Here is a 13490-nt window from a genome sequence, read left to right on the forward strand (position 1 = left end):
ACTGTAATCTGATTTGTAATGTATTGTGATGAGAACCGGGGATTGCAATTAATTTTGGACCGAGGGAATGGAAAAATATATTACAAGTATCTTATCTCATTCTAACCCTTTTTTCTTTTATCTAGGATCTGATAATTTGATTTGATTTGATTACCATTACTATCTTATCTTGTAATCTTATCATATGCTATTCATCACTATTACACTACATAGCAATCATTACTACATGCTTTCCTAATCAACTACAACAACTACAAACTATTTTTTTTTAACTTGATTTGACCAGGGTTCAAACCTAGGGACTAGTGTAGTCATTAGTCTAATTAGCATAGCTTACCATTAGTCTACACACCCAATCTATTGATAGGGACATCAAGTCCCCTTAAGGAAACTTTTTGGACTTAGACAAATTTTTGGAAATTGCTTTGAAGGCTCTAATGGGTTGAAGCACTCAAGGCAAAGACAGGATACAGATAACATTTGGAGCATAGGTACAGAGACAGGTGGTGACTAGGGCAGTGCTATGAAGGAAGAGAAGGCTAGTATTCAGTATGGAGTCACAAGATACATAGTAATCTAGTTATGAGTCCTAACAGTAAAATAGTGACTGGTTGAAGTGAATCTACTTAACATGTCTGCCTCTACCACTATTGCCCTTTTGACTTCTGTACTGGATTAATGCTACCAGATTCCAAAGTATCAGTACTTGATGGATCTGTGCTATTGTCATTGCTCATTCTGAGGGTTGTTACAGGCACTGGGACAGACATTACAATTTGATGGGATTCAGATGCAGCAGGAATGTTTGTGTCAGTGATTGAAAGTGAATCTGGGGTGGACAGACCAGAACTATCTGTCTTGTCTGCATCATCTTCTGATAGTGTGGCAGAGTCCATTTCTGCCATCAGCAGCATTGATCTCCACAGAAAAGTCCTCCATTGCACCTGTCCTGGACTTTGCAGCTGCTCCAGGGTTCCCAAACACAAAGTGGTTCATCTCCATGACAATCTTCTGGATGTGATGGTCTGTCCACTTCATAATGAGCACTTGTTTATATGCACAGAACACTTGATAGTAATCAATTTTTGAGATAGCCCCACAACCATTCCCTGGGAACTCCTTGTCAGGAGAAAGTAGAAACATACACTGTAATGACAAGAATTAAATCAGTAACATGTAACACAGCATCACTGTAAGTTACTCACCATTGTTGCAGCCCATGCAATAGATCCTGGTGTCACTGCTGTGACCTGCCACTTCTACCCATTCATCTTTGGTCCACCACAATGAACAAAGCCTTCTGTGAGTGACATCTTGCCCCATAGTGCTCCTTTCAAAATCTATTCCTTGTCAGTGGAAAATTGAAGGAACATAGTTTTGACTCACCTGAGCAAGTGGTATCCAGTTCATGAATGGTTTATGCATGTCAAGCTTCATGTCCTTGAAGAGAAAGTGGAACCATATTGTGAAATGTTGGTTCAGAGTGCCTATGTCCTTGACTCCAAGCATCTTTGCAATTTTGGGAACTTTGAGACAAGATGCATTTGGCAAGAAGTGGTTCTTCAGCAGAGCAAAGATTTCATGGGCATTGTCATGTAGCTTGTAGAGGATGTCAGACTGACCACTTTGCATTGCTTGTGCAAACTGTGATGTCATCAGTGTAGTAAGATCATATGGTGGGCATGAATGTATGACATCAAGGAAGAAATGAGTGTTTCTGATTCTATGCAGATGCTCTGGGAGTATGGAATCAAGCTCAGTGACAAGACCCTGTTCCTCTGCCATCCTGCTAGCATAACACTCAGCTGTTGCAAACACAGGGGAAGGTGACTTTGGCAGCTCTGACATGGCATTGGTTAGTGGTGTTTGTGGCAAGAACATTTCCATCATTACAGCATATTTTTTCCCCAGTGTCTTGATCTTGCTGTCATATGCAATCATGTTGGCAGGAATGTCCTTTGTAGAATGGCAGGTTTTGTTTGCCTCTAGGACAGCATTCTTCTCCAATAGTTCCTGATTGTGGGATTTTTCTATGTCAAGTTGCAGCTGGACAGACCTTAGTGCCTGTGAAGTAGTCAGTAAGAACAGTTCTTTGCAAAAAAACATGATTACATACCTCTGCAAGATCACCATTGCCTTCTCTTGAATGGGACAATGCACTCACAATGGTCCATTGATGACCTTCAGCATCAGGGTCATCAAGGTTGGCTGAGTGTGGATTGAGAGCACCCACTGAGATTCATTATTATTGCAGATAGGCTGGGAGCATGGTCAGGTAGCACAGGGAACTGGGTGTTGGAGTCACTGATTGTTTCTTTGTGCCCTTTTGCATGCAGGAGCAGTGTGTACAGCCAGTGCCTGATGAGAGCAATATTAAGTCATGATGCAACCATGATGCCTCTTACTGAAGGCCTAGTGTGCAGTATCAAACATCAGCAAACCTCAAGGTAGATATTAAAGTTAGCCTACTGAAGGAAAATGTGTTGGTGATTGACAAATTTCAGCACTTGGCAATCAGAAGATTTGGAGCTCACCATATGACAGTGCACAGGAACACATGGAGCATGAATACCAACTTGGAATGCAAGGAAGTGGCCAACAGAGGCTGCCAGTCAGCAGGATGACAATGTGAATGGGCATGTAGCAGCATGTGGGTTCAATGAGGTGCAGTCCAAATTAACCAGTAGTTCCCAAAGTCAGCATGTCATCCAAAACAAGAAGCACACAAAAAAACTTAGCAATGCATCAGGTCATGGGCTTCATGCCACACCTGATCGGGACAGCCTTTCGAGTTCCTCAAGCACCAGTACAAAGGTTGCACACCAAATCCATGCTGATCACACCAGTGGGAGACAGGTATATACTCATAGAGTTGGATACCTGAGAGGAACTTGTCAGCACATTACTTAGGAAAGCAACAAAGAACGTACATAGTCCAAGAATTTTGCATGTGTATAGTGCTCAATATTGTGCAAGTCAAAGTCACCCCAGCCAAGCTGAACCTCAATCTGGTATTTGTTGCTTGTTGTACCATCCAACATGTCCTTGTTCTGTAGATAGAGCATTAGTGGGTGCAGTCTTGGTAAGGCATAAATATGTAACATATGTCAGTCATGAGCAAAGGGCATGTTATGTTCCACTTGCAGGCTGAGAATAACAAGATATCTGCACAGGACAAGTTCATCTTGTAACTCTTTTGAGGGTGAATCATTTCTTGCTGCACTGTCTTGATTTGGAGGGGCTCGAGTTCTTGATCAAATACTCAACATAAGTCCATGACAACAATCTTGTGAACTAAAAAAAATCAGTCAGCACAAATTGCAAAATACAGCAGAATGTGACCATCTCTTTTGCCACAAGTGAGCACAGAAAATCTAGATCAAACTAATCTTACAGGTGGGGATCTTGCCATGCATGAAGATACCTGTCAGATCAAGTTGGACCTGGAAACCTACATAGATGTTTGCTAGGTTGATCATCAGGTTCTGGTGAGTGCAAACCAATGGTTGGGAATTTGGTTCAAACCCAAACATTGAGCATTTGCAAGCTTTTTGTATTAAATGGACTCTTTGAAGCCTGACACCTTCTCCCAGAAGAGACTCTCCCAGGTTGGGAAATACCACCCAATGCAGAAATAACATTGACTTGGTAGTTGTCAAGCTGCCAAAGTTTTCTGTCATGTCATTGTGAAGTCCACCAGAATGGATTGCTACAATCATAGTTAGTTGCAGCATTTGAGGAGAAGGAATAAATGTGCACTGTTTGAGTGACTGATGTTGCCTCTGATCTGTATGAACATGCCAACCACAATTGTGGTGAGACTAAAGAACCAATTAACTTTGTTGATTCCACATATAGTGAAACAATAAACTTATGTGCAGCGATCCTTCTGGAACAGAGTATTGATATGGGGGATACCTCTGTCCCAGCTGTCTTCAAGGTCTTCAAGAGTGAGATGATGGCTTTGAGCATTCACTTCCTTCTGCTTCATGGAGTATTCTAACCAGACACAGGCTGAATCCAGGAATTCCACCTCTGATGGGCAGAGATAACAGTACAAGTTGGGTATGAGTTGGTCCTCTTCATAGAACATACTGGCTTGGAAGTGGGTAACTATCAGGACATTCATTAGTGGTTGTAAAGATGCAGGAATGATGGTGTGTACCAATCTCCACCATCAGTTTGCTTCAACCACCTCAGGTTGCTTTGTGGAATCAGAATGTGACCCATTGACAACATACTAAGACCGCCTAGCCCCTTCAGAGTGTAGAAAATGACTGGTGGGAAATGTGAAGGCACCTTATTGTTCAACCCAATCTTGACACAGGTTTGAATCTTGTTCTCAGCCCTGACAAGGGCATCTAACAACTCGTTCATGTGATAACAGCTTCACAGTAGTATGTCATGAGACTGATCAATGCAGTATTCCACTTGTTCACAATCTTGAAGAATGTTGTGAAACTGGAACTCATAAGGATTCATCTGTCAAATACAGTTTTTGAACTGTTGGATACCTGAAAAGTCTGCATGTCAGAAAAAAGACCTGAGCAATCAATGTATGCCAATGAACCATGGCTTTGAATTATCTCCCCAGGTGTGAGTGAGATTTTGGCCCTACGAAATCTTTCTGTACCATAGTCTTGAACTCACTCAGCATGAGTTGACAAGATGGAAGATATGGGGCTTGGCACAGGGCCTGTGGCTTTGGCACTCTAAGTGAGAGATCCATCCCACAAGATCCTTCTGTACTATGGATTCAAACTTGCCCAGTGTGAGTGGGGTGTCAATATACAACAGGGGGGAGAAATGATGCAAGACTCAGTGTGAGTCAACAGGGTGAAAGATATGGACTCAGTGCAGGGCCTGTGGTTTCAGCTCTCAAAGTGAGTGATCCACCCTGCAAGATCCTTCTGTATGATTCAAACTTGCCCAGTGAGAGCAGGGCATCAATATATGACAGGGGGGAGGTATGATGCAAGACTTCAGCCCCACGAAATCTCTCTGTACCATAGTCTTGAACTTGCTCAGTGTGAGTCAATAGGGGGAAGACATGAGCTCAACACAAGGCCTGTGACCTCAGCTATTGAAGTAAACAATCTGCCCTGCATGATCCTTCTGTACTATAGATTTGAACTTTCCCAGTGTGAGCAGGGTGTCAACATATGACAGGGGAGAGGTATTACGGTGCGCAACTTCAGCCCTATGGAATCTTTCCATACCATAGTCTTGAACTCATTCAGCATGAGTCAACAGGTGGGGAGGTATCTGTTACTGGATAATATGATAACCTTGTAGGTAAAATTATTAGTGGTACATGGTAACAAATGAATGAAAAGGAGGGAATAATTATAATCAAGGCAAAGCAGCTCATACTCTGCATGGATCCTCTGCATGGATCCACAAATCTGGTATGGGAAGGTGAATTTGCCAATCAGACAACTGGTAAAATAAACAGAAAAGTCATTTCATCAACTGGATCCTCAGTACTTTGGGTGAAAATGTTTCAAAGGGCCAACTTACATAGTTGATGGTTTTAGTGGTGTCCTGCAGTCTTGTGCATCATTTGCACATGAAGGAACATGTCAGTATTGATCGTGTCAACAATGAGGTACTCACCAGCTCTCATATGATCTGGATACAGAAGGGCACCTGCAAATGATTGAGTGGACCAAAATAATCTCAGATGATCCTTGTGGTCACTTGTGTACCCTCCAGAAGTTGAGGTGTTTGTCCTTCTGAAGTCACTGCCTGATTGGGGCATTGTATGGCTGTATCAGAGCCAAGGGGAAGGCCTCTCCACCAACAACACACTGGAACAGAAGTATAAGTCACCCTGAATATGTCAGTTTTGCTGAGTCTTGATGAGTACAGAGTCATAATGAGGATGCCCATGGAACTTGGGGTGGGAGTGTAGATAATCCATGTACTGGCACCAGTTCGATGGTGGACTTGAAGTTGACTTTGACAAAGTGAATATTCTGTAATCTTTGGTGAAGGTTAGAGACTTGAATGATAGAGCAAAAAGACAGTTTTACTTACCATATCAGTTCCTTTGGAATTGGATGTGTTTCTCACCAGGAAGAGGTTTCCCTGCAAAGACAAAGTACTTATTGAAGAACTTGCTGAGTTTTCCCCAGAATCAATTGAATGTGTTGTCAGCAATACTCTTCTTCTCAATATCCTTGAATGTTAATGGCTCCTTCACTTGGCTACCCAACTTCACATGGAAATATTCTTCCTCAGGCTCATCAACAGCAATATTGATGGTGTCCATATTCATTGCCACTCTGAACATCCTGTAAGAATCATATTCCTTGATCTTGCATTGGATATGTTCAGAAATCAGTCTAAGGTGATTGACATGGAGAATCTGCACAAGCATAAGTAAGCTGGATACTAACCAACAATTTGACTTACTTGCTGAGCAACATCCTTGAAATTAGTTTGCTTTTGGTATGCTTGCTTCAACAGACCATGTGTTTTCTCATTTGGCTTCATATTGAAATTGCAGGTGACACCCTTCACTTCAATGTCATTGAATATATGCATATGGGTGTGGTTCTTCAGGAAAGTTCCTAATTTTTCCCTGTATGCTGAGTCTGCTCTGCATATTTCTGTTCCAGAAACCATCAGCAACAATTCAAATACCAAAAACAGTGCCAACCTGAATCAAGGAGTTGAAGGTATGCAGTGCTTCTCACCCAGTGGTAAGTGTGTGTGTCATATGTAGTTCGAGCACCATATACAGATCGAACTCAATGTAAGCATGCAAACAGTGCAACAGAAGGTAGCCACCTTTTTCTGTCTCATGTGGCAAGATGTCATGACAGGCAAATACAATTATCTGTTCAGAAGATGTCAGCAGAACCCAAGCTTGATGGGATATCCACATTACCTTAGAAAGATCCTCAAGCTTCTGACCATCTGTATATGAAATCAAAAGTGCTTCCTTGAAATGATTGAGACCATGCCAGTGGGGCATTGCATTGATACTAGTATATCATTAGCAAACCTGTTTTGAGCAACAAGATACTCACTTTTGCTCAGCCTTTCCCATTGTCTGATGACCCATTTTCTCAAGGATCTTCAGAAGCTCTCCCCACAGATGATCACTGAATGATCCTGCACAGTTTGCATGCAACCAATCCCAACACAATGTGTGATAAATGTCCATGTTTGTGACTGCATGAAAGGCACTCTGAAGAGGAATCAGGCCATAGTAAAGGTAATGACACAAGTTACTTACATCTACATCATGTAGTCCTTGCTTGATTAGAATTTGTTCTTTTTCATCTGCTCAGTTCTGGGACTGCACCTCCTGCAAAGTCTTGGAAACATTCTTGCTTGTATGAAGTTCACAGTTCATGGGGAATTTCGATATCTCATTCTGATGAATGAGACAAACCAGACAAGGGTGATGTGACATGACACCACATATGAGTGCCATGACTGCTCTAAATGTTGAGATAGTCAGTCTGCAGTTGCATGATTTCACCTACCCTAACCACTCACTGCTATTTGTAATCAGCAGAAAGAATTAGTACAGTAGGGAAAAGTCAACACAGGACACCATCCCAACATGTTACCCAACAGCCATTTTTCAAGTAGACTGAAATGGTGTCCAGAATCTTCTTGAATGATTCATGCCAAATGAGATTCTTGAAGTTGGTGAAAGATGTCTTTCCTAGAATACCTCTTGTCTTCATTTACCTAGAAGCACAAAAAATTGGTAAGTACACTCGACACCATCAATAAAAGTACTGTACAATTGGTAGCCACCCAACTACCTGGCCACCACCTAAGCCTTCACCATTCTGGATCCAAGTGGGGAGGTTAGCAAGTCATGCAACAACTGGATACCCTTTTTGTTGACCAAATGACTGATAGTTTGGCTTTATCAGCATACAAGATGAATGCCAGAACCTTGCCATCAGGTGGTAAGTCACTCTGAAAAAAGGGAAAAGCAATCGTTGAAGATACAGACTTAAGACTAACAACATACTTGTACATTCCAAAAATTGTCAACCTGTCCATGGTTCAGTCAATGAAATGAACAAACAAGGAGCCATCAAACTTTGATAGGTGCACTGAGCATCCGAATACAAAATACAGCCCCACACTGGTATCCTTCAAAAGATCAGAAGCCCAATCCCACAGTGAATGATAGTGCACTTCAAACTCCATCATCTCACCCACAAATGGCACACTTATTACACTTTCCTGAAACTGGACTAGTGTGTGATTAGCGTTGGCAGTAATAGTAAGTTAACAATGCATACCGTCATCATGCAATGGGAAGTGGCCTGCCAAGTACTCTCAAGATTGTTGTAAGTTTCTAGGGTGCACTCCTCAGTATGAAAACATCTTGAAAGCTTGAGGATAAAATTAATTTGCTCCTTGTTGAGAGTGGCCCCATGGATGAATTCTGAAAGGTCAAAATCGAGATGAGTGTGAAATGGATACCACAGAGCTGTGCAGGGATTAGGGGTGTATGATTTGGGTGCATGGCCTCAACTGAACTCAGTAAATGGCACCATTACAGTTGGCTTGCTGGCATTCAGGTGGTATTCGACTCGGATATCATCAACATTGATATCAGCCTCAGGTTCAACAGCTGCACAGTGAATCAATATGAATGATACAAACTGAACATCAACATGCACCATCCACTGGGTCATCTGCACCCACAACACTAGCTGCTGACTCAAAATCCACAACCATGGGCCATAACACTGCAGGCTCTGTGAATAGTTGTGAAAATGCAATCCAAAGGGTAACAGGATACTTACCAGGTGCTGGTCCCATGTTTGCTGCAGTGGAGGATCCAGTTGCTGAGTCCAGATCATTATCAATGGCAAGTCATCCTCGTGAACATTCACCTGTGCCAGAACAGATCCCCAACAATAAATCAGGAAATTCAACCAGTAGAAACCAGGCACACCTTGTTGACAAAGCAAGTCAAAATGAGCAGAATCTTCATGTGTTTTGTGGATTTGCCTGAGACATGATTTGCAATGAGGACCTATTCCAGTTGGCTTGAATGATTTCCCACACAATTTGCACGAAACAGTTTGCTTTTTGGGAGGCATATTGTCAGTAAATGAAAGGAATGCAGTCCTTAAGAAAAAAGACAGTTAGTACAGGGAGAAAAGTGAGTGGAAAGGGAAATGAGAGGCAGAATCAGTAGCAGCCACTATTGTGAAGGGCATTGCAACAACCTTGCCAGCAAATTGCAACCCCACACTCCCACACACAACCTTATCATAAACTGATTATCACCGTGTAAAAATCTGACATCATTGCAATGAACTAAATAATTTTCTGACATATCTCAAAACCACACAATCATATGGGCAAATAATACAAAAACTACATAGGAATATAGGGGTTCGCGTATACATAAACTTTTGATAGAAATGAAAACAAAGAATGAGTCATGGAAGCTGCCAGAGCGATGCCGGTTTATGGTACAAAAAGACACAGGGTTGCAAATTTTCCCATATGCCAAACGGAGGGCTGTCACGCACCGTCACTCCGAATTGCTCCGCTTAATTTTGTCACACCCTTGCATCACCTTCTTGCAACAGTGATTGCAATAGAGATTTCCTTTTGGAGTGGGAAATTATTTTGAAGAAACTCATTACAACTTTCCAGATTTATCCGGTGTGATCTGCAACTGCATGGATGGACATGCTTTGTCGAAGTGTGTCGTGTTATAATTTGTGTTTTGCAACTGTGACTCATTTTGCAAAACTGGTGAAATGATAGTACTGATCAACTCGATAACCCATACAAGTCCACAGAATCGATAGAAAGCTCTCGCAAAGATACATCACGTTTAAATTTACCGAACCAAAGGAACCAGTCTCGAAACGATTATGTATATCGTCCTCTTTTTTTCTTTGCTTTTCTTGTCATCGTTGGAAGGGAGAGGAGGCGATGTAGAAAGATGGTTTTAGAGCTATAGTGGGAGAGGAGAAACTTGGAGAAGAGAGAGAAGAGAAAAAAAGTCTATGTAGGTAGGTGGAGATGGACAGGGGACGCAGATGGCCCATGGGTGAGGATACTCGTCATACTGGCACACGAAAAAACACAGACAGGTACGACAAACGATTGACACATAGACCACAACATCGGAGTCACAGGGAATGAGCACAAGGGATGGGCGGGGAATCCGGAATGTGTTGGAAACGAGACAGGAAGAGATCCAACTTGGTATTACATTGTAATTTGAGCTCGACAAGGAATACCGAACTCGTTTACAGACATCGGATGCAACTTGATCATGGTGGGTGACGGCATGTGGGCCCTGCCATTTCCTTTCCATCGCATAAGAGTAGATGGAATACGCATGGCGAACGGAGAGGACGAGAAGGACCAGCGAGTATAATCCACGATTAAGCGGGTATAGCAGAAAACCCTCCCGAACAGCACAGTGATGGATATTTCCGGAGAGAAACTCGGAAAGTGGGGAAGGAACGAGACGATTACAGAAGAGGAAAGAAAAAACTAAAGATGGAATGCCGGGTGACTTTATGTGGTTGGTATTTTTGAGACAATGCATAGGCCAGTACACCAGTCTATTTAGACTTTGCGAGTTCCCGTGCGGCCTTGATGAGCGGCGATAATGTCCGAAGCGGCTCGCATGCTTTCGAAGAACGGATGCTGTAAATCCCAAGAAACGGATCAAACAACCATCAAATCGAACCCATGTAATCCTCACCTGGAGAAGCTCCGAGGCTGTGGGTCGCTTCTCAGCGTCTACCTCGAGTGCCTTGGCGAGGTAATCGCTGAACACCGCAGAGAGAGCCTCGGGATTCTGGATCTGGGGCGTCCCATTGGTAGCGATGAGGTAAAGCGCTTTAAGAGGATTTTGATTGAGGTATGGCGGCTCCCCTTCAATCATTTCTGTGCGTCACCAGAGGATGTCAGTTGGGTCAGTATTATCAAGCAGCAAGTAATAGCAGGCAGTCGACATCAGTGACAAAAAGAGGCACGCACCGATAGCCATGATACCCAAAGACCAGATATCCACCTTGGGCCCGTACTCCTTGCGCGTCACAACTTCGGGAGCCATCCAATATGGTGTGCCAACCATGGTAGTCCTCTTCGAGCTGGCGGGATCAGAGATCTGCGCGCAGAACCCAAAGTCGGCTGGGTGCATGTCAAGCCCCGGTCAAATAAAGATAAATTTAGCTATACCCACTTAATTTGATGTCCCCATTCATGCTCAGCAGCACGTTGTCACTCTTGATGTCCCGGTGGATAACACCGTGGCGATGAAGATGCTCTAGGCCCTGCGCCGTTTCTCTTGAAACGGCTGCGATCTGACCCTCTGTCATCAGATTAGCAGTAACAACGTCTGTCAAGGAGCCGCCTTCCATGTACTCCATCACCACCCAGAGGTCGTTCTTGTACAGGAATGAATCGATGTAGTTGACGATGTTGGGGTGCCGCGAAGCACGCATCACCAAGATCTCGTTGATGATAAGATCTTTCTTGGGCTGCTTGTCGAGGTCCATTTGTTTGATGGCGACCGAAAGATTCGTGCCGACCTGGTAGGCCGTATAAACACCGCCAGACGCTCTGCGGGCTGGGTCATGTGCTGCTTCGCCATGATGCAGAACGGCACTTACCCCTGACCGATTTTGACCAAATTTCGGTAGAGTTTAGTGGGGTCTGCGTCAGTACATATTTGTTGCAAGCGTCGGATGATGTCGTCTGAATTGTCCTTGTCCTTCTTTTCCCTCCGTCGCGGAGTTGCGCCGGAAGCAGCCTTGGCAAGACTGGCGACCGCAGGACTCTGCTGCTGCTGCTGTTGTTGAGCGTGATGTGGTTGATAGTGTTGCTGCAATGCCTTGGGTTCACGTTCCTTGTCTCGCTCTTTTGACGAAGACAACGATTGCTGCGGACCCGTACCTTTGAAAGGGAGATCAGACCGTGATGGCCCAGGTGAGGGCTTAGCCTCACCAGGACCTGTTCCGGCACCTCCGTGGGATAGCTGAGGGCTATGCGATGCCCCGGTGGATGGGGTCCGCTTGATACGAGTCGTGTTGGCGCGCCCTAAGTCTTGGGGTTTGGTTGCCCGAGTCGGGGTGCGTTGTGATGTGGACCGATCTAAGGCAGGAATAGCTGTTGTAGGTGGGGCCGGTGCAGGCCTGAAGGCACTGGGGGAGGATGTGGACGGTGCAGATGCCGATGGCGACACAGGTGAGGGCATCGGTTTCTTCGGGGGAGGAGGTGCGAGACGCTAGGAACGACATGGCATGTGGGGTGAATGATGCGCGATGCAATATCGGAGCAGGCACGTACCGAACTCTGGGGGCTATCTTCGGCGGGGAGACCTTTTTGGGAGGAAAGGTAAGGAGTGGTCTCGATCGCTCCCATCTTGTCCCAGACATCGCCATGGCCTTCCTGATAGAATTTGACGATGTCCATCACGGCCTGAGGATTCTTTTCCTGTTCCGATCTGGAGATACCGCTCTCCTGGAGGAGCTGTTGCCATTCCTTTGGGAGTCCGGTGAACTCGCCTGTGGATGAGTTGAAACCAACGTGAGTGAGGTGGACGGGATCATAAGGAGTGCTGATCTCTGGTCGCTTTGAGGTATTCAGGAATTCGGACATGAATCCCAGCATACCCTTCTTTGGCTTAGAAGCGATGGTACCACTCCTGGAACGAGTGCCTGTGGCGGAAGCCGGGGGAGTGGGGGAAGCATCTGTAGATGGGAGTGAAGGGACAGACTCGGAGGGATCGGCTGCGAAATGGGAGTCTAGTAGTGGGGCTGAAACAGGGACCGATAAACGTCTGGAAGAAGCAGCGATGTGGGACTGCTGGAGTGGGAATATGTCATTCAAGGTAGCAGTGTTGGCGCGGGAAGGACGAGGAGGAGGGGATGTCATCCCGGACTGATTGAGGGAAGGAGGGGAAGAGGCGGATATGACCGTGGAAGTGGGAGATACGGCTGCAAAAGGATCGTGGTCGACTCCACGGGCAGCAGGTGGCGTGGAAGGAAGAGAATGCTTGCGAGCACGAGGCGGGGGCTTCTGGAGGGAGTTGCGGACACGAGGGGGGTGTCCGTCGGCCTTTGCTTTGAGGGCAGCGACGGGGGCAGGAGGAGCGGGTCTCGTCGGCTGGTACTGATCCTTGAAAGATGCAGCGTATGCGTTCAGATTGGCGTCTTTGAGGAGATCAGAGTATTCCTGGATGGACTCTCTGGACGGGCGATGGTACTCGACTGTGATTCTTGACTGGCGTCTGTTAGAGGTCGACTGGCTGTGGAAAGACTTGGGATGGTTGATCGCAGCGGTAGACCCTCCTTGCGGCGATGTCATTGTCACCTCGACGGTGGTCTTTGGCTTCTTTTCTTATTTTTATTTTATTTTCTCCTTCTTCTTCTACAGAGGTAGAACGGGGGCAGAGAAGAGAAGAATAAGAAATGTCAGGCAAACACAAGGAGCTGAGGTAGGACCCTGGAATGGAATCAGGCAGT

The 13490-nt window shown here is 44.9% G+C and overlaps 5 protein-coding genes across 5 annotated transcripts; all 5 read right to left on the reverse strand.

The window, feature by feature from the left end:
• Window positions 1-906: 906 nt before the first annotated feature.
• Window positions 907-1256, reverse strand: F5J12DRAFT_691142 (uncharacterized protein; the record flags this gene model as incomplete). Its single annotated transcript, XM_051740385.1, has 2 exons — window positions 907-1146; window positions 1206-1256. Coding segments are annotated over 2 exons (291 nt in total), but the record flags the coding sequence as incomplete, so codon positions are not given.
• A 2615-nt stretch (window positions 1257-3871) lies between these two features.
• F5J12DRAFT_724557 (U5-snRNA binding site 2 of PrP8-domain-containing protein) lies at window positions 3872-4377 on the reverse strand (the record flags this gene model as incomplete). Its single annotated transcript, XM_051741546.1, has 2 exons — window positions 3872-4113; window positions 4176-4377. The coding sequence occupies 2 exons, from the start codon at window positions 4375-4377 to the stop codon at window positions 3872-3874; spliced, it is 444 nt and encodes a 147-aa protein (XP_051597540.1).
• A 1762-nt stretch (window positions 4378-6139) lies between these two features.
• On the reverse strand, window positions 6140-7174 carry F5J12DRAFT_784698 (uncharacterized protein; the record flags this gene model as incomplete). Its single annotated transcript, XM_051743085.1, has 5 exons — window positions 6140-6370; window positions 6418-6604; window positions 6702-6844; window positions 6896-6992; window positions 7038-7174. 5 exons carry the CDS (start codon window positions 7172-7174, stop codon window positions 6140-6142), a joined length of 795 nt encoding a protein of 264 aa, XP_051597541.1.
• Window positions 7175-8510: 1336 nt separating this feature from the next.
• F5J12DRAFT_784699 (uncharacterized protein) lies at window positions 8511-8980 on the reverse strand (the record flags this gene model as incomplete). The annotated part of the gene is made up of 3 exons (XM_051743086.1): window positions 8511-8741; window positions 8790-8879; window positions 8942-8980. 3 exons carry the CDS (start codon window positions 8978-8980, stop codon window positions 8511-8513), a joined length of 360 nt encoding a protein of 119 aa, XP_051597542.1.
• Window positions 8981-10580: 1600 nt separating this feature from the next.
• Window positions 10581-13332, reverse strand: F5J12DRAFT_906755 (STE/STE20/PAKA protein kinase; the record flags this gene model as incomplete). The annotated part of the gene is made up of 6 exons (XM_051748820.1): window positions 10581-10640; window positions 10724-10908; window positions 11002-11154; window positions 11207-11586; window positions 11637-12250; window positions 12313-13332. 6 exons carry the CDS (start codon window positions 13330-13332, stop codon window positions 10581-10583), a joined length of 2412 nt encoding a protein of 803 aa, XP_051597543.1.
• Window positions 13333-13490: the final 158 nt, after the last annotated feature.

This window comes from Pisolithus orientalis, assembly GCF_024613125.1.
Source record: "Pisolithus orientalis strain OTSU chromosome Unknown F5J12scaffold_28, whole genome shotgun sequence".
Taxonomy (NCBI): domain Eukaryota; kingdom Fungi; phylum Basidiomycota; class Agaricomycetes; order Boletales; family Pisolithaceae; genus Pisolithus; species Pisolithus orientalis.